The sequence below is a fragment of the Lissotriton helveticus genome, chromosome 2_1 (genome assembly GCF_964261635.1).
Source record: "Lissotriton helveticus chromosome 2_1, aLisHel1.1, whole genome shotgun sequence".
Taxonomy (NCBI): Eukaryota; Metazoa; Chordata; class Amphibia; order Caudata; family Salamandridae; genus Lissotriton; species Lissotriton helveticus.
The window spans coordinates 343,119,948-343,140,560 of NC_136059.1; the positions used below are offsets into that span (position 1 = coordinate 343,119,948).

General features: G+C 46.7%; 2 protein-coding genes across 3 annotated transcripts in view; both read left to right on the top strand.

The window, feature by feature from the left end:
* Positions 1-1,192: 1,192 nt before the first annotated feature.
* Positions 1,193-5,094, top strand: LOC144820113 (uncharacterized). Its single transcript, XM_078677754.1, has 3 exons — positions 1,193-2,093; positions 4,155-4,238; positions 5,063-5,094. The coding sequence occupies exons 1-3, from the start codon at positions 1,193-1,195 to the stop codon at positions 5,092-5,094; spliced, it is 1,017 nt and encodes a 338-aa protein (XP_078533880.1).
* Positions 5,095-6,051: 957 nt separating this feature from the next.
* Positions 6,052-20,613, top strand: part of SPEF2 (sperm flagellar and cilia associated 2) — a 1,151,963-nt gene continuing 1,137,401 nt past the window's right edge. For both annotated transcript variants that reach the window (XM_078674939.1, XM_078674940.1), the window contains exon 1: positions 6,052-6,230. In XM_078674939.1, coding sequence (XP_078531065.1) covers positions 6,173-6,230 — 58 coding nt within the window. In that variant the 5' untranslated portion in view covers positions 6,052-6,172. The remainder of the gene's footprint in view (positions 6,231-20,613) is intronic.

Consider the following 20,613-nt stretch of genomic DNA (forward strand, 5'->3'; position numbering starts at 1 on the left):
ACCTCAACTGGTAACCTAAAAAGCTGACAACTTCAAGGCTATTGTTTCTTTTATAGAAGAATCCACTAAAATGTTATGGCAAGACCGGAGGCTCCTATTATGCTTTCTTATCTTGCATTTATTACTATAGCAGCCAAGATAAGTGCAAGAACTACAGTTCCCAGAGGGCCAGGCAACAACTGGGCCATGGGAACGAGAAAAAACGAGAGTATAATAACCAATCAGCAGTCACAACATAGATAAGAGTACACACTGACTGCGCAGCTTCCTCTTTTCTTGCTGCTCGCAGTCAGATAAGTGTTCCCTTATCTATGCTCACTGTGTATATGTTGTTCTTTGGCTATTGTTATTGGTATTATTATTAATTACTGTTGTTTTACTATTCTTATGCCTCGTTTCGCGCTATTGCGCTTCTGAGTTCACGCTAGTTACGCGTTTCATTTTTTGCCCGGTTTCAGTTTTACCGGCTCCTCTCACCCCCCCCCGCCTCGCCCTTTTCATTTGGTTTCTCCTTGCTCCGCGGTCCTCGAGCTCCTCGCGCAGGTTCTTACCGCTTCTGGAGCGTCTGTCCGGAGCTTCGTTCTGCCGCCTCTGCCCACCGCATTCAAAAGCGGTTGCTTCTGTGAACACCGGAGCTCCTTTTCAGCTGCCATTCACCTGGTCTCCTCGCTCTGTGTCCCGGAGTCGACCCGCCCTTGTGCACGCCCCTATTGCACGCCCCTTTCTCTTTTCTCACAAAAATGAACCCTTACCTACCTCTTTTAAAGAAACATGGAAAATGAGAGTTCTTCGGAGGAGAATTCCTCTACATTGGATAATGGGTCTCTCAAACAAGACCTTCACAGATTCTTTAATAATTCTGTCGAACAGGCAGTTGAAGTCACCATGAAAAGAATGTCTAAGAACATGGAGAACTCTATGGTCAGCATGTTGTCCAAGGTTTTGGCCCAATCTGCGGGGGATAGCAGAAAACGTAAGGTGGAACACTCTGCTTCTGTGCAAAAGCCTAAAAAGGCATCAGCAATGGTTAGCGAGTCTTACTCGCCTATGGACGAGGACGTAGTGCCTCCCAAGCCTCCTGCTAAGGAGGGGTTTGTCGGTTCAGAGGGCAAAAAGAAGGCAAAAATCCAAGCACACAGAGACTCCTACTAAGAAATTAGTAATTTCCACCATCTTGGACACGGATGACGATATGCCTGATGCTGACGACTTGTTCGATATCTTTGACGTCACAGACCCCCCTCCCCCCAAATTTCCCAAAAGTGATTCCTTTAACTTTGATCCAGTGTATGACTCGGAGGGTCTCCCAATGTTTGACCCGTCCTCCATCCGTCATCCCAACTCGACTGAATGGCTACCCTCTCATCACGTTGGTGAATACATTTCTGCCCGCCTTCGTCTCCCTCTAGAGGCAGCTGTGCGTTCTAGGTTAAAGTCTGAATGTCCCAAACCTGCCCTCCCTGATAAAATCACCCTTGTCCCTTCCATCGATCAACCTCTCCTTACTTTCTTTTCAAAATTTGGAAAAGACCCTCGGCGCGGGGTTGACAAGGCATGGTCCACGTGCCAAGACAAAATGCTGGACATTGTGGGTCCCTTAGCCCGTATCTTCGACATAGCAGAGTCTGCCCGTCTTGAAGGTTCTGATCTTTCAGCCGATGACATTTCCATGTGGGTCCAGCGTGCCTTTTGCCTTTTGGGCAATGCCAACGCAGCCATTACCCACGAAAGACGTAAGGGTCTTTTGATCAAATTGGACCCCAAGTTAGCCAACCTTGCTCCTATGGACCCAGGCTCTAAGGCAAATGGCCTCCTCTTTGGGGAGAATTTGGTTCGCGACATCAGCCGCTTTGTCTCTACCTTCGCCTCTCTTGACAAGGCTCAACAATCTATAAAAAAGACTTTCGCCCCTCGGGTTTTTGGCCGGGCCGGACGAGGCAGGGGTCGCTCTTCCGGCCGTCCCTACAATCAAGGCTCCAAAGGTTCTTACGACCACACCCAAGACTACAAGCCGCCGTTCTATCCACAGCGAGGCCGTGGTTTCCGCGGCAGAGGGCGTAAAGGTTACCGCAACACCAACTCCAATCAACAAGGTAAGCCTTTCTTCTTTCCCTCCTGTAGGGGGTCGATTAAAACTGTTTCTACCAAAATGGCATTCCATAAGTGCAGACCCGTGGGTCCTCAACACAGTTCAAGGCTATCTTATAGAGTTTTACTCTCCTCCTGTCCAGACCTCTTTCCCTCCTCCTCTCGTGTTCTCTTTGCACATGGCAAATCTCATCTCAAACGAGATAAAGTCCTTATTGCAGAAACAAGCCATTCAAATTTTTCCTTACGACTCTACAGGCTTTTTAAGCTCCATTTTTCTGGTCCAAAAGAAAAACAAGAAATTACGCACCGTCATAAACCTAAAATGGTTCAACCACTTTGTGGTGTATCGTCATTTCAAAATGGAGACGATTCTTCATCTGAGGGATACCCTTCGGCCAAACGATTGGATGGTTCGCTTGGATCTCCAAGATGCCTATCTTACAGTTCCTATCCACCAGTCTCACTGGAAGTTCCTTCAATTCCAGTGGTCAGGAGTGACCTACTGTTTCACCTCTCTTCCTTTTGGTCTCTCCTCTGCGCCATGGTGCTTCACAAAACTTCTGAAGCCAGTGGTCGCTTTTCTTCGCTCTCTTGGTATAAGACTCATAATCTACTTAGACGATATTCTAATCCTGAATTTAGACAAACAGGGTCTCCTTGCAGATCTTCAAACCACTCAGTGTCTTCTTCTGGACTTGGGTTTCCTGGTAAACCTCGAGAAATCTTCTCTGGTCCCTTCTCAGAACATGGAATTTCTGGGCTTCCTTGTGGACTCGGTAGCGGCGTCTTTACGCCTCCCCCTTTCAAAGATTTCCAAAATCAAGGCGGAGATTGCCTCAGTGCTCCATCTTTCTGTCATCTCCCTCAGATCTCTGGCCAGGATTGTCGGTCTTCTTTCCTCTTCAATTCAGGCAATATTTCCGGGCCCCCTGCACTACCGGGCCCTTCAACGCCTGAAGATCAGACACATTCGCCATGGTCTAGCTTATGCAGACGTCGTCGCTCTAGACCAAGAGTCCCGCACAGAACTGCAATGGTGGATAGACCATTTAGATGCGTGGAACGGGCGCACTATCTTCGCCACATCCCCAGCTCTTGTATTAGAATCCGATGCCAGTCTATCGGGTTGGGGCGCCCGCTGTGGTCCAATCTCAACTGGAGGAGCATGGTCGAGAGAGGAGTCCAGACTGCACATAAATTGTTTAGAGATGCTTGCTGGCTCCTTTGCGATCAAAAGTCTTTCCAAAGACAGGATCCGCTGTTCCATTCTCTTACGCATGGACAATGTTTCTGCGGTTCGCTACATAAATCATCTCGGCGGAACCAAGTCCAAACCTCTAACAGACTTAGCGAAAAGCCTGTGGGAATATTGCCTAGCCCATCATCTCTCCTTGACAGCGGAGTATCTTCCAGGCGACCTCAATTCAGTAGCGGATTGGCACTCGAGGTTCCTGCGCGACTCCAGCGACTGGAGGCTTTGTCCCTCCGTCTTCCTTTCTCTTTCACATTTGTGGGGTCCCTTTTCTATCGATCTCTTTGCTTCTCGCCTCAATTCCCAATTGCCCCAGTTTTTCAGCTGGCGACCAGACCCCTTAGCTCTTGCCACGGATGCCTTCCTCCAGGATTGGTCTTGTCAACTCAATTATGCCTTTCCTCCTTTCCTTATGATCAACAGAGTGCTGGCGCAAGTCCGCCGTCAGGAAACCTCTCTAGTACTGTTGGTTCCTTTCTGGCAAGCTCAAATCTGGTTCCCTGTTCTTCTAGAAATGGCGATGGATTTTCCTGTACTTCTGCCGTCCTTCGACGATCTTCTTCTCAACCCTCAAGGCGAGCGTCACAGTCTGATCCTGGACAACTCCCTCATTCTGTCGGCCTGGAAAGTTTCCGGCCTTCCCCTTCTAACATCTTCATTTCACAAGAGGCTGCTCACTTTATCAGCCAGGCCTGGGCTCCAGGCACTTCCAAAGCCTACAGATCCGCCTGGTCTCTTTGGGCAAGCTGGTGTCTGGAAAGGTCTCTCGATCCCTTTTCAGCCTCTCTAAGTTTTGTTATCAATTTCTTAGCTTCTCAGGCCAGCGCTGGGAAGGCCTATCGAACTATCAACCTCTACCGCTCTGCCATTTCCCTCAATCACGCCCAAATTGATGGTAAGCCTGTAGGCGCTCATCCTCTTATTTGTCGCCTCCTCAAGGGTGTTAGATGCTCTAAACCACCGTTGGCTAAGTATACCTCTTTGTGGGATGTTTCTGTTGCACTTAAACTGTTTTTGGATTGGCCCTCTAATTCTGCTTTGTCTCTCAAAATGTTATCGGCCAAACTTACTATGTGACTTTGCTTGGTGTCTATCAAAAGAGTTTCTGATGTTAGAGCCTTGGATGTTTCTTCTCGCCATTTTTCCCCTACAGGTGTGCTGTTCCAGATTCGCAGACGCACGAAGACTAACTTAGACTCTGTTTTTTATCCCTATTTCCCCGATCAACCCCAACTTTGTGTGGGGCAGTGTTTGAAAATGTATGAACACAAGACCGCTGATCTCAGAACGCCCTCTTGTTCTAAACTCCTCATTTCCTTTCGTAAACCCCACCTTCCTGTTTCCTCCCCTACACTTGCCAGGTGGGTCCGCTGGATTATGTCCCTTGCCGGTATTGATGTCTCTGTTTTCGGAGCTCATTCGGCTAGGGGAGCCATGGCTTCTAAGGCCTTTTGGGCTGGCTCCCGCTTAGAGGACATACTGAGATCAGCAGATTGGTCCAATGACAGTATTTTCCGCATGTTTTATTGTAAGCCTATTCATTCTGTTGCTTCTGATGTTGTTGATTTGCTTTAAACAAGCATAATAGGAGCCTCCGGTCTTGCCATAAAATGTAGATTTTCCTAGTTATTATGACGGAAAGTCTTAATTTTATTAAAGACACGGAGGCGAGTATTATCCCGCCGCTACACTATTAACATGTGTTCTCCCTCCCAACAGCGAATCCAGCCTTACCGCCTGCCTCCTCATAGAAGATCTTCCCTCCAGCGGCTCCGTTCATCTCCTGCTTGGATTTCCCCTCCGGTCCTTCCAGCTCCTTCTACAGATACTATCGTTGGACTTTGGCTCTGGATTCCAGTGATTAAGGATTTATGCTCCTGGACTTTGACGTTCTTTCTGGTTATGGCTATTTTTCCTTTATTTTCAAATGTTATCTGACTGTCTCTCAGCAAAAAGAGGAAGCTGCGCAGTCAGTGTGTACTCTTATCTATGTTGTGACTGCTGATTGGTTATTATACTCTCGTTTTTTCTCGTTCCCATGGCCCAGTTGTTGCCTGGCCCTCTGGGAACTGTAGTTCTTGCACTTATCTTGGCTGCTATAGTAATAAATGCAAGATAAGAAAGCATAATACTCGCCTCCGTGTCTTTAATAAAATTAAGACTTTCCGTCATAATAACTAGGAAAATCTACATTATCCTTAAAGTGTCTAGTATTTCTTTATCGGATCGGAACCAGTTTATAAATGTAGACCATCGACATCTAGTATTTTCCCGTTTGATATTAGCTTAACGTAGAAAATACAAGTAGGAAAGTAGAGATTGAACTAACTAATCTAAAAGTATTACAAAAGCGAACAGACTGAGTTGTCATGTTAAATAAAAAGACTACATGGGGTAGAAATGCTTATTCAAATACCAGCTCCGGGTCTTTTCATCATGTACGGTATTTTTCTCTAAATCATGAAGCAACTCTAATTACGCCTGTGATTAATGTATTGGAAAGCTACGGCGGTAAAACGATGTGAATGAAGCACACTTGGGGGTTATGTAATTGTAACTGTAATGGGAAAGTCACTGTATTTGATGGCAGTATCAATCTGTCGCCTTGACGACGCTGAAGGTGCCGCTGGCAACCAGCAGAGGGCGCTGTGAGCTAAATCACCAACTCGGGAAGGAGGTAGGCAGCTCTCTCACGCCCAGCTCTTCATCAGCCATCACCTTGGTAACGGGACGCGGCTCTCTGCACAGGGATACTCTGGTGCCGTTTAACCGCACTGGAAACCTGGGCAAAATCTTCGCCGCGCCCGCTGTATCTCTGGCAAGCACATCATGTCGGACATAATGTGCCAGTGGCTGAACGAGGAGCTACGGCTATCCCGGCCTGTGGGTGAGTGAGGCTATGGAGGCCAAGGCGAGCTGCCTTCTCCGCGTGGAGACAGCGGTGTCTAGAACACAAGCACCTTTTAGAATGGGGCAAACTCTCTCCGTGTAAGCGAGGCTGCAGTGACGCAAGAGTCAATGTCCAAAAGGGTAGCCCAGTGGTTTGTACGTAGACGTAGAAAGTGGAATAGATTGGGAATTGCCTCGCATTCTTGTCCCTAGCTAAAGCAGTATTCTCTTCGTTTACACATATTGACCACAACAAATGAAGTAGCAGGAAAAACAATACAGATCTGGTTTTCATTTCATTACAAACGTTCCCTCGTTGAATCGTTAAGCCGGTATGTTTCCTTAGGGGGTTGCATCTAATTTGTTTGCCTTTCGCTGTAACAGGAATCTCAATAACCCAAACAAGATGGCTGCTTCATTGACATGTGTCAGGTAGAGATTGAACTAAACATGCCAGTGTTTTGTTACTATGGAAACTTCTTGGCGCTGCTGAACGACGAAAACAGTCATTGGTGGAAAGGTGCGATAAGCCTCGCACAACTGGTGTGTTAATTGGGAAACGCCTCCCTCTACTGGTCACAGACAGAGTCCTCCTTTCTGGAGTAAGGTGTTTGTTATCTCGTTTGCCTATTAAATAGAAACCGCATTAAATGAGCTTGGTTTCTTTATCTCATGAATTGATTACGAAAGTTTGCCAAAATCTAGTCTGTTGCAGCTACACTCTCTGCCCTACATAATTAAATGAATGTATCCTTGTAACGTAACTAGTGCTCATGTAAAACTGCAAAAGAAAAAAAAAATGTAATTTCGAATTATTGTAGTACCTGGCGAAAACGTGCCTCGCTAGTATGGTTTTGTTTGTGATGATAGGCAAACTTACTCCGATTCAGGGAAACTTTCTCCGATGCAGGTTTCACGAAATATCGTGAAGATACTACTGTTTTATCAACTTAAGACAAATATCATATTTTCCCTTTCTCACTTCTTCCAAACAACAGCAAGACGCTACACTTCGCAAGAAGATTCCCGTAGAAGACATTTCACTACTGATGTTAAAGTATGCTGCACCAAGCCACACAAGCACTGTCTGCATCATAGGCTTTTTTAGGTTTCGCCTGCACAGCGCTTACCTTGTCTTTGTGGAATCTCGTGTATTCAATTCAATTCAATTCAAAAGACCTTTATTCGAATTTCATAAAATCCATAAAAGTACAACTATAAAAACAAACAGTACCATTTCATAAATAGATCAATTTACAGTGATCATAATCAAAAATTTTGTTACAGCTCTCATAGGTCACATTTTCAGGGATTTTCCATCATTTTGCGTACGCGAGATATCAGTCTCAAAAAAGTGCTTGTGCGAAAAGTTAGTTCATCTGTGTCCAGTGAAAGCAACATTAAATAAAACTCCCCTAAAGAGAGAGGTCTTCTTTTTCTAAAATATGGGGTTAAAAACCAATTGATATACTTTAAATAAAATTTTCAGAAGAATAGGAAGTGTAAATCATTCTGTGTACTTGTACCATCGCACGGACATGGGTTATAGTGTGCTGTATGACAATAACCCAAATGGAAACCCAATAAAAATTTCACAGAGCCTGCCCTGAGGCGGAATAACAATGATCTTTCCCAGTTGGTCATGGGGAGAGTGAGGTAGGATGGAAGTGGTTGTCTACACACTTCATTCCCCATGTATGTCGCAACGGTGGATTTAAGTGTTTCCCTTCCCATTCTTTCTGAGTTATAAAATGCATATAGAGCTTGTTTGACCTCGTTCTTATCTTTAGGCTCAATCCTAAGTGGATCAGAGAAAAGATCTCCCCTACCCACGGCATGCAATGTCTTTGAAACTCCCGCAAGCCAGGGGATAGCTAGGCCCTGTTCGCATTTAAGACAGTCTTTTATAATATCCTGTGTTAGGGCAGCTGAATTGTTCCTCCAGATCCTAATACAGAATAGAGCTGGTCTAGTTCTGATAAAGGTTTGAAAGAAAGGGAGGTACCCTACAATTAATAATAGGGACTGGGTAAGTAGGCCAACAAAATCTACAATGTCCCAACCAGATGGACATAGATATGTCATAAAAGTTTAAACACATAACACACCTCCTATGTAAAGGTTAGAACATATCCGAGTGTGTAGCAAGACAGTTTCTTAAAAAAGGGAAGAAGGGACTAGTCCTTCTTAATGTCAGTTAACATGAGAATAATACAAACAGGTCCACAGTTAAGTATGTCAAAAAATATTTTTACAATTTATTACACATATGATTAAAATACAATTTCCTCATGAATTTCATAAAAACATAAAAACATCTTATACATCACAAAACAATTAATTATTAAAAAGAAAACTACAGTCGGCGTTTCGGTGATATTTCAATGGTGTTCACCTTCTTCAGGACAGTTTTCTTGCAGTATCTCTCTATTACTCATAGAGTTACAGCAATGCTTGACAGTCAAATTCTATCTTGTCTGAGGAGATATCTCATAGTACAGATCATTTAAAATCAATTTAGAATTCTGAGTTGCTTGGTTGGAGCCACCGTGTTGTGTTATTATCTTTAAACAACTAAAAATGACAGGTATATCACGAAGCCAGATACGGGCTAAGTGTAGGTCGCATTTGGATACTGCCAACCCCTCAAGGTACCGTCATGGGTGAATGTCACGAGATTTTTTGATCTGACCCTCTGAAGATTCAGATAATTCAGTGCAGGAGAAAACAGAAAAATAATGCCTTCTTGCCGAGACCTTCAAGGTTTAGAACGGCCTCCCTGCATCCAACCAGCCTCTTGATACAAATAGAGCTATTCGTATCAATCGTATCGTATTTCTGTTTTCTCCTGCACTGAATTATCTGAATCTTCAGAGGATCAGATCAAGAAAATCTCGTGACATTCACCCATGACGGTACCTTGAGGGGTTGGCAGTATCCAAATGCGACCTACACTTAGCCCGTATCTGGCTTCGTGATATACCTATCATTTTTAGTTGGTTAAAGATAATAACACAACACGGTGGCTCCAACCAAGCAACTCAGAATTCTAAATTGTTTTTAAATGATCTGTACTATGAGATATCTCCTCAGACAAGATAGAATTTGACTGTCAAGCATTGCTGTAACTCTATGAGTAATAGAGAGATACTGCAAGAAAACTGTCCTGAAGAAGGTGAACACCATCACCGAAACGCCGCATCGACTGTAGTTTTCTTTTTAATAATTAATTGTTTTGTGATGTATAAGATGTTTTTATGTTTTTATGAAATTCATGTGGAAATTGTATTTTAATCATGTGTGTAATAAATTGTAAACATATTTTTTGACATACTTAACTGTGGAGCTGTTGGTATTATTCTCATGTTAACTGACATTAAGAAGGACTAGTCCCTCCTTCCCTTTTTTAAGAAACTGTCTTGCTACACACTCGGATATGTTCTAACCTTTACATAGGAGGTGTGTTATGTGTTTAAACTTTTATGACATATCTGTGTCCATCTGGTTGGGACATTGTAGATTTTGTTGGCCTAGGTCTGATAAAGTCACATGTATAAGGGAGGTTTAATTCCTTTTGACAAATGAACTCAGAGGATGAGATTGGGGCGCCCAGCATTCTTCTACAGAACCGCTTTTCCTCTCGTTGAATGCTGGGACTTGTCCCTAGACCCCAAACATCTGCCCCATATGTTGCTACAGGTACACACTGTAGCCTACATTTTTTTTAAATAGCTCTAGTGGCGCCTATTTTCTTTGGGCGTGACAAGCTCAAAATAGAATTGGTGGCTTTCGAGAACTTGCCCGTGGCGTGGGCCAAATGCCCATTCCATGAGCCGTTCGCAGCGAAAACCAACCCTAAATATGGGAATGTGTTCACAGATTCTAATTTATCTGTCCCTACATGTATAGTGTTGAGCTTCCGCTTCCCAGGCCCACATGCCATAATAAAAGATTTTTTAAAATTCACACGCAGATCTAAACCCTCCATATATTGAACAAAAGTTTTAATAAGTGAGGGGAGGGCATTGGGTGTGCGTCTCATAAGAACCGCATCATCTGCGTATAATAAAAGTTTTAGTGGGTGTCCCTGGATAGTTGGCACATCTGTAGTCACTTGTTTTAGGGATTTAGCTAGGCCATTAATATAAATAATGAAAAGCAGGGGAGCTAAAACGCACCCCTGTCTTACCCCCTACCTATTTTAATAGGTCCTGAGACTTCCCCGCCTGTCCCGATCCTGACCTGTGCCTTAAGGTCAGTATGGAGATAGGCCAAGAAATTAACAAGAGCTTCGTCCAGTCCATAGTCCAAAAGGATGGACCATAATTTGGATCTATTGACTAGATCGAAGGCGGATGAAAGATCCATGAATGCAAGGTAAATAGGGGACGATCGAGCGATGTTATACTTGTCGATTATTAACTTCAAATTCAGACATTGCTCCACCGTGCCCACCTTGCTCCTGAATCCCATCTGACAGGGGTCCAATAAGTCACGATCTTCTGTCCACTTCAAAATCCTGTTATAAAGGACTCGCCCCAGGATTTTTAAAGTGTTATCCAAAAGTGAGATTGGACGATAATTGACCAGGTCTGATCTGTCGCCCTTTTTAAAGATTGGAACTATGGTGCTCATGGACCAAGTATCAGGCATGGGCACAGAGGGCAGACTATTAAAAACATTAAGAAGAATCGGTGCCCATAGATCCGGACTAAACTTAATAACATCTACAGGGAGTCCATCAGGACCCGGAGCCTTGTTGCCAAGGCTCTGACTGATGGCTACTTCTACCTCATGGAAACCAAACTGTAGGCAGCACAGTTGACCAGGAACAAAACTTGTTGTTACCTCTCTTGGTGAAGCATATATTATTGAAAAATGGGCCTCCCAAACACTGCTGGTTATATTACAGCTAATTAGATTTAATTGTTTGCCCATGTCTCGCATTTTCCTGACGGCAGTCCAGAAGGGGCCGCTGCTCTTCTGATTTGCACTTCCAACCAGTGACTCCCACTGCTCCGTCAGTAATGCAGCTTTCCGTTCAGCTATTTTAAGTTTGTAATATTTCCTAGCTGCCTGTACCTCTGCTGTGCATCTGGGCTTGTTAGTTAGTGCCTTACACAATGCCCTGTTTGCCAATGAACAGGCGGGGTCAAACCACCTCGGGTCTTTCTCTTTCTTTGGCAATGGGACCAATAAACAGGTTTTTATAGCAAGACATAATTTGCCAAAGTCAGCGATTATCCTGAGGGGATTCCCATTAGAGGATAAACAGGAGGAGATTAGGTGGGGATGTTCCTTTTTCACATTTTCTAATATAGTCCCACTATCAACTCCCCTCCATTTTAATCGCAGGCCATCTCCCGAGGGTGTAATGTCCCTAGCGCCATTTAAGTTAGCATATACTGGGTTAGGCCCTAGATGCAAGGTGACTATAAGAGGATTGTGGTCTCCAAATGATGTTTCCAATGCTGTGGACTTTGTTATCCGGTCTATTAAGTGGGGGGACATAAAAATAAAATCAATGGTTGAGGAACAATCCCTACCTCTAAACGTAGGGGCACAATAGGTGCTAGAGGTATGACCTACATCCAAGGCGTTACCAAGGATGTGCTCATTTAGCATATTTTCTAATTCAATACCCCTTCGTTCTGCTTGATCTAGGTTTTTTCCCTCAGACTGATCGTTCTTTGAAATTTTTGCATTAAAATCCTCCCCAATGAGTATCCCTATCTTCTCCTCTATATCTGAATTTAATTCCAGATTCCGTAAAATCTTAGAGAGAGCTACAAAATTCTTGTTAGGTACAAAATTAAAATCATTATTATAAAAATTTATTAAATAGATCCGGGTCTTTCTTTTGAATTCAAGGACCTGTATGTTCGGGTTCCCTACTGATAGATCTCTAATAGTACCACCAGCTAATATTTTAATCCCGATGAATAGTCCACCCACTGCACGTCCAAAGTCAGGCTTCGGTGCGGTCACACTGAAACAATGGTAGCCCTCTATGTGCAAATTTCCTGTAGCCCATGTCTCCTGAAACATAATAATATCTTTGTCATCCAATAGCTGCACCCATTGCGGGTCTGACAATCTTGGTTCTAACCCAGCAACGTTCCAGCTAATGATTGACAAGTCAGGCTGAAATAAAGAGCTGGCTAACTTGCTCCTAACACCTTTATCTGTGCTCATCTTCGCTTTAAACGGGGTTGGAATTGCATCATCATTTGTGGCTTTGGTTGGGGGAATCTGATCGTATACTGCTATTCCCTGAATAGTTTTAGCTTTAATGGCCATTGAATATACCTCATTTTCATTATCATTATTTACCTTCTCAGATGTGGTGTAACTTTCCCCGTTCCCCAGTCAGTCCTGATCTTCTAAATTTGAGAAGGCTTGTTCAAACCGGCTGTGAGTTGGAATATTATATATATACCTTAACTCATTCTGGGGCATATATTGATTTTGATTGAACCTTAAATTAGGTCTCTCTCTTGGGTTGTACTGAGGCGGAATAGGGAAGCATGGGTAAGGCATCGATTGGGCTGGGTATATTGAATGGTGACACAGTGAGGGACTGTTCCTAATATTGTAATTTGGGTCCTGGTGACACAGTATGGAATTATTCCTCAGGTTAAAATTTGGGTCCATTAAGTGCCTATAAAAATAGCCCAAAGGAAGCAAAGTAGTATTAAATTCCCAAGGTGAGGGCAATGGGGCGTTGGCGAGAGTATTCTGGGCCCAGTGGGGAGACCTAAAATTTATAATTATGCAGTCCCCCTCAAACTTTATTCTCATCGGGCCCACCCACCCCACTCTTTGGGTTTGGATAATCTCATTCGATTCTTCCAGTGGGAAATTACAATTTCCAGATAACCAATGGAGGGTTCTATTTTTGAGGCTTGCGGGGTTTTCCTCTTGGTCCTTCCTTAATTTGGGGACATTAACTAACACATTCTGGAGGTAAACTGATGCGGGCCGGAATCTGTCTCGTATTAGTTGCCGAGGTTGGGCCCATCTTGACTGCTGAGGGGTTTTGAGCATCCTTGTTGTCTTGCCCAGCAGGTGCCCCTTTATTTTTATCAGTAGTCAGGATAGTACCTTCTAGGCTAACTACCTTTGTCGATCTAGGATTGGGAACCCGTTTGGCTGGGGGTTGGGCGTTTGCAGAGTTTTTGCTTGTGCTTGGTCTCGGTGTTGGTTAAGGGGCTTTATTGTGGGCATCAGTTTTTGTATTGGCTGCGTTGTTTTTAGTCTTAATTCCACTAATTGTACCCAAATTAGTTTTATTTGCTATCCCTCTCAGCCTATTTTCAATAGTTGTAATTTGTAGGCTGATGGGCCCTAACAGAGTAGAAAGCAAAGTCTCCATCTTACCCCAGAAACCTTCGTTTCCCAATACTGCACTTGCCTCTGTAGTTTGAGTGTATATGTCATTGGGTGTCCCTCCCCCTTGTCCCCTCTCTGCCCTACAGATCCTGGGGCCCTCCTCCATTGCTTGCGCCCACCCTTGCCTCTTTGCTTGTTTGTCAGTGGCTCAGTAACTATGTTTTTCTGTTTGCACCTGGCCTTTTGCCCCCTAGTTCGTACTGGTGTACCAACACTTTTTTCCCTATCTATACTTGACATATCAGGGTCCGGGCACAAATCTATGCCTTCTAAATGTTCGGAGTCATTTACTGACAATGGTAAAGAGTCTTGGGTCATAATCATGTTTGTCGTGAGCATGGTGGGGGTTGATGAAAGTCTACTTCCTGTCAAAAGATGGCCTGAAGGCGCCGTGTCCTGAGTTATACAGATCTCATTAGGGCCAGCTCCAGGGAGCCCTGCATATGATGCGGCAAGAAGAGAGTCAAATGAATTTTCTTGCTGCATAAGTGGGGGCATGCTTGGTGGAAGCGAAAAGCTTCTTTCAGTGTTCTGTATGGCTGTTGCCACGACACCAATGGTCTTCTGGAGCATTTTGTCTATGGCCGTTAGGCTTGGCAGTGGGGTAGTAGTGGTTGTTACAGCCATCTTCTGCCTATCTTTTGGCCCAGACACTGCCGGTGTTTTTTTCCCCATAATATGTAGTGATCAAATTTTACTCAATGTCAAAATGCAACAAATGGCTCTCTTCAGGCCATTAATCGCAAATAACCACAGGAGTGTGGGGAAGGTATCCGAGTCTTATCACTGACCTGATATGCTGGCAACTGTAGGATATGTTCATAGGATGTATCCAGCCAAGGGGGGTGGCCCAGCCCAGCCCTGGACAGCCCCTGACGGCCACAGACGGCCTGCCCTCTGCCCGGGCTCAGCCCGGCGTCGCCCGCGCGCGTCCCGCGACGCGGAGGGCTGTGCCGGTTGGAAAATACGCCTCCTGGTGCTGCTGGCTGCGTGGGTTGGCGTCGCGCCGCTGGGACTGCCGGGAGTTGTAGTCCCGGGGCGGCGACGATGCTGATGGCTGCCTCCCAGTGACTCTCGGCGGTGGCGGCGTCCAGAGCAACAAGGTATGCCCCCTAGTTCGTTATGTATTCAATATATCTTAAAAGGGGACTGTTATCAGTTCCCAATGTGGAATTACGGTGATCATTCACTTTTGTGTGGAACTTATTTTTTTGTTAACTTCCCCTGGCGTCACGCATTTACTATACTTCTACCCAGTGCTTAAAATGGAAAAATATAAGTGCAGGTACTCTGTACCAGAGTACCTGCTTGTTTCTGAGAAGTGCTGGCACTCTCCTATTAAAGGTATTTAATTTCTCTTGAGAAGTGCTGGTACTCTCTCTCTTTCAAAATGAAAAAGTGCTGGACAGTACTGACCAATTTAAGGCACTGCTTCTACCAAAGTTGTTCATACTGTTTAAGCTCCAGTCACTGTCAAGTTGATGAAAAAGGGTTCAGGCAGATCAGGTCGTTTACCCCTTTTCTAGGTTTGCCCGGCGTTAGCCGCTTCTCACCCAACTCACGATTACCCAAATAAAGAGGCAGGCGCTGGAGACTGGAAGGCAGGAAACAGGAGTTTATTTCCGACGGAACAGAACACGTCAAATCAGACAACAGGGTATCTTCTCGAGGTGCTCTCTCGACATCTCTGAGGCCTGGCCTCTTATACACTGGTTTATTACTTTATTACATGCAACACATTCTTAGTAATGCTTTGAAGTCCGGAGAAAGGCGTCTTTGGAATCCCCGGTTCAGGTCCGCTCCCACACATATCTACAGTAGGAGTCCCCACCCCTAATCTCAGCATGATGGCTATCGCGCAGCTGGGTATTCCGCTGGGAACAGAAATGCGGGTAATCGATCGGATCTAGGGGTGTGAGGGCATTGATTAATCCCCGCTCCTTTGAAGTGAGGTGAGGTCCTACTGTAGAGGCAATAAACCGCATCTGTTGGGCTAAGTGAGGGCCTGGGGTCGGGCCGAACAATCGGGCAAGGAGGAAGAGGTTATCAAAGGGGCCTGTTTTATGAATGAGATGAAAGGGTGTGGGGGGTTCAGCGCGGGATGTGGCTCGGAGGCAGGGTCACGCTGGAGGTGCGTTTAGGGCCAAGCAGGAGAGACCGGGGGCTGTCGAAAAAGGGGGGGTGTGCGCTTGCGAAGCCGGGGTGTGAGGGGGTGAGACGCGCTGGCTATCGGCAGTAGGCAGAGGGGTCATGGCATTCAAAATGGCTGCTGCTTACGCGCACGCATGGATCCGAAAGGAGACAAGATGGCGCCGATAATGTTTACGCCACAATCTAGATTTTAACAGTCCTCCCTTTTCAACATATCTAGCCAGCTTGTCAATTTACGTCAATCCCCATTATATTTCTTATTTCGAGGTCATACAATGCTTTCATGTGTTCAGTTTTGTAGTCCGAAGTCTTAGGGCACATGCAGTTAGCAATGAGCGAACACAGAGGTGGCAAACATTGAATACCTAGGCAACACCCACACAATATCACGACCGGTATCAATATAAATGTGAATAAACTCCATCCCCAGTCCTTCAAGGTGCCCCAAAACCAGCTTCCAAGCGACCATCCTTCCTGTTCCTGGTGAACCTCTGAGGAAAGTCTGTGGAGGTGTTCGATTGCTTTGTAGACTGAGGGCGAGTTATCTGGTACGTAGGTGCAACAGCTGGACCCAATGATGCGGCATGCTCCTCCTCGGTCAGCTAGAACCACATCTAGAACAAGGCGGTTCTGAAGAGCCACCAGGCGGACTGTCTGAAGTTCGGCCGTATTGTTAGTGAGGATGCCAGCCGTGATGTTCATGGTTGTTTCTACTGCCTGGGTCAGGTGGCGGATGGCGCGGCTGTTTGCCATTGGGCCCCACAGAGGAACCAGTCCTTTCACTGCATCCAAGAACTGTGCTCCAGTGGAGTCGGCTTGTTCAATGTCTTTTGCGCGCTTCTGTCTGTGGTGGTTTGCTGGGGCCACTTACGTTGGAGGGAGAACGAAGGCGACGTAGCAGGTACCCCCCCAGCTTTTTGGAAGCCAAGTGTAGGCTTTGGTGCCGCAAACAAAGTACATATTCGGAGAAGCAACAAAGGAGGGGGGATCAATGGCGTCCAATGTTCTGGTGATGTGGCAGGAGCTGTGACCCACCGGCTGTGTTCCCAAGCCTTCGAGGCACACGAGGCCCGTGACATTGATAACAGACAGAGCCACCGTCAGAGTGGCAGCAGTTCGTTTCCGTAAGTAGGAGAAGGTGGGTCTGGCTGGATTATGGAACACCTGCATTTCGACTCGTTCCTTAGCAGGGATGTCCATCTGGAAGGAGGAGCCAGAGGTCAAAGGACAAAAGGGAGCAGAAGTCCTTCCGGTTTTGTTCAGCCAGAACCCGTGGTAGAAGTGCGACACTGTCTGACCAGAAGTGGCGTTGTCCCTGTAGCTCTCTTGCAAGAGGGTCAACCAGGCAAGGCAAGAACCGTGAACTGAGAAAGGGGAAGGGATGAAAGGGATGGAGTGTCCGGTGGCATGCGGGAGCAACCCGCAGATCCAGCAGTTTGTGGCGTTGGCGGCAAGGTTGTGTTGGTGCAACAGTTGCACGAAGGAATTGTTCCAGAACTCCTTACGCCTTTCTCGGAGCTGAGGCGAAAGGGAGATCAGGTGATGCTCCTTTGTAGTAGTTGGCTGTGCAGTGGTCAGCAATATCTGATGAGCGGGTGCGCTCTCTTCCATGATCCAGAAAGAAGTCATGAGGAGGAGGCAAAAGAGGAGGACAATGAAAAGAACAATTGTCTTCGATTTGTGTATACTGTCAGTCTTTGGATTCCGATAACGGGTATTTCCTGTTGATTCCGTTGTCTTCTTATCTGGCGCTTCCATCATCTTCAAGGTGCTCGGTAGTGGGCAGAACCGCTGACTTCGTTTAGCCTCTCTTCGGGTAACCCTTGGTTGTGTTTAGGCTACCGTTCTGAGATTCAACTTAGTCTGTGGTCTACTTAGCCGAAGCTCCCTCCTTTCGACGCAGGAAATACCCTTCCCTGGATGGTACAGTGGGATCAGAGAATTTTGCAAGTTCGAGTGCCTCGATATCAGGATAACAGTTCAATGATGGCCGGTCTTTGTTCAGCAGTTCTTCTTGGGTGCTGACGTTTTCTGTTGTGGTCAGGGTCGAGGAGACCTTCTTACAGTGGTGCGCGTGTAGCCAGTGTCGCTTCCCCTCCACTCGAAGAGCCGTTCGGGTGGTAATCAGTACTTGCCAGGGGCCCGTCCACCGGGGTTCCAGACTCTTTGTCCGTTGGAAATTCCGGATCGGCACATAATCTCCCGGTTGGATATCGTGACCCGGACCCCTGGAAGCATCGGGGATGGCCTGCTGCACCTGCTGATGAATGACAGACAATGTTTTAGTCAATTTGCACAAGTAATCAGATAGTAGGACGTCTGGGACGTCATGAACGGAGGTCGGTTTAGGGGCAGTCCAGAGGTTCATCGGTCGCCCAAATACCACCTCGTAGGGGGTCAAATGGTGCTTAGTGGGAGTGGAACGCATCGATAGCAATGCCAGTGGGAGGGCATCTGGCCATTTAAGTCCGGTGGTGGCCACTATCTTTGACAGTTTTAGTTTCAATGTGGCGTTGTGTCGCTCAACTAAGCCAGCAGATTGGGGGTGAAAAACTGCATGAAACCTCTGTTTTACACCCAACCCTTTCAAGATTAGTTGGATAACTTCAGCTATGAAGTGGGGGCCGTTGTCGCTCCATAGAATTCGACAAAGACCGTAGCGATGGAAAAACTCTTTCAGCAGTACCTTGGCAGTGGTCATGGCAGTGTTATCACGGGTTGGATAGGCTTCTACCCATTTGCTGAAAGCACACACAATGACCAGTACATACTTCAGGCTTTGGCATCTTTCTAGTTGGATGTAGTCCATCTGGAGGACCTCAAAAGGATGGTCGGGGACCCCAAACCCTCCCCGGGGTACCACAGTTCCTTGCCCCGGGTTGTGTTGCAAACAGATAAGGCATTGCTGGACCAGGCGTCTGGCTGAGTCGGGAATCTTGTCGTTGTGCCAAACCCTGGAGATGAGTTCGATCATGGGGGCAGATCCTATGTGTGCGGGGGAGTGTGCCATAGTCAGTATGGGGATCAAGTATGAATTGGGTAGCATCCATTTGTTGGTGTCCTTCGTCCGCCAGCAGCCTTCCTCGTCTTTCAATCCCACCCGTGCCCATTCAGTCAATTCGTGTGGTGAGCTGGCCATCTGGATATCCCTAATCATTTCCCTAACGTCAGTCCATTTTTCTGCTTGTGACCTGGTCACATACATACGTGTCGTTGTCCTATCCTCAGCTGTGGTTCGGGCAGTGATGTCGGCCAACGCGTTTCCCTGTCCGACTAAGTCTGTCACCTTCTTGTGTGCCTGACATTTGATTACCGCTAATCGTTTGGGAAGGAGAACTGCTTCAATCAGGGCGGAGACTAAATCTCCGTGGAGGATGGGCGTGCCGTGGGACATCAGGAATCCCCTTTCTCTCCACAAGAGTCCGAAATGGTGAACCACTCCGAAGGCGTACTGGCTGTCCGTGTAAATGTTTGCCGTAGTCCCTGTCGCTATAATGCATGCTCGTGTGAGGGCAATCAGTTCTGCCGCCTGTGCGGATCGTTGCGTGATGCGGGCGGTTTCAACTACAGTTCGGGCTGTGGTAACTGCATAGGCAGCTGAGGTGGTGCCGTCGGGGAGTTTTATGTAAGAGCCGTCTACCCATAGCTCTCCGTCAGGGTCCATGAAGGCGGTGTCTCGGAGGTCAACTCTACTCCTAGTCTGTTCGTCTGTGAGGGTCACACAGTCATGTATAGGGGGGACGTTCGGGTCGTTTTCGGGCAGGGGCAACAAAGTGGCTGGGTTCAGTGTGGTGCATCTTTTCAGCGTGATGTGGGGTGCAAGCAGAGTCAGTACATATCCAGTCAGTCGGGCGCTAGTCAGGTGTTGCGTCTTAGTCTGGTTCAAGAGGGTGTCAACAGCATGGGGTACTAATACCGTGAGGGAATTCGAGAGTACGATCCCCTCACTCTGTCGGATAGAGACAGCAGCGGCAGCTACGGCTCGAAGGCAGGCAGGCAGGCAAGGCTCTCGCTACGGGGTCAAGGGTGGCAGAGAAATAGGCACATGGTCGTTGCTTGGGGCCAATGGTTTGAGTCAGGACAGACAAAGCGCACCCCTCCCTTTCGTGAGTGTAGAGAGAGAAGGGCTTTGTGTAATCGGGGGTTCCTAGGACCGGTGCAGAACAAAGGGCATCTCGAAGTTCTTTGAAGGACGATTGGCATTCGGGGGTCCAAGGGAGTGGGAAGGGGACATCTTTGGCTAGTAGGGAAAGTAGCGGCTTTACAATGAGGCTGAAATTTGGCAACCACTGCCGGCAGAAGGAGGTGAGGCCTACCAGGGAGCGGACTTGTTTCTGGGTCTTTGGGACGGGGGTTTCCAGAATGGCCTGAATCCGATCGGGTGTAAGCTTTCTCCCGTCGTTGGACAAGAGGTGGCCTAGGTAGGTGACCTGGGGTTGGCAGAATTGCAACTTCTTTTTGGAGACCTTGTGGCCATTTTCCGCGAGGAAGTGCAAGAGTTGGAGGGTGGCTGTGACTGCAAGTGGAGTGGTGTCGGCCGCCAAAAGGATGTCATCGACGTACTGTATCAACACCACTCCCTCCGGTAGCTGAACGGCGTCCAGCTGTCTCTTGAGGGCCTGGCTATAGATGCTGGGACTTTCTGTGTAGCCTTGGGGAGCTCTACAAAATCTATATGAGCGGGATTTTAACGTGAAGCCGAAAAGGTAGCGGCTGTCCGGGTGGATGGGGATGGAGAAGAAAGCGTTTTTGAGGTCAATTACAGTGAAGGAGGTGGCTGTGGAAGGAATCAGGGTCAGAATGGTGGCGATATCTGAGACTACAGGGTACTGGGGTAC

Bases quoted from the DNA above. Each gene is read 5' to 3' on its own strand.
- LOC144820113 (XM_078677754.1), top strand. From the start codon at position 1,193: ATGCCTGATGCTGACGACTTGTTCGATATCTTTGACGTCACAGACCCC. The intron at 2,094-4,154 runs GTAAGCCTTTCT...TCAATTTCTTAG, and splicing joins CACCAACTCCAATCAACAAG to CTTCTCAGGCCAGCGCTGGG. The intron at 4,239-5,062 runs GTAAGCCTGTAG...CCCTCCCAACAG, and splicing joins CAATCACGCCCAAATTGATG to CGAATCCAGCCTTACCGCCT.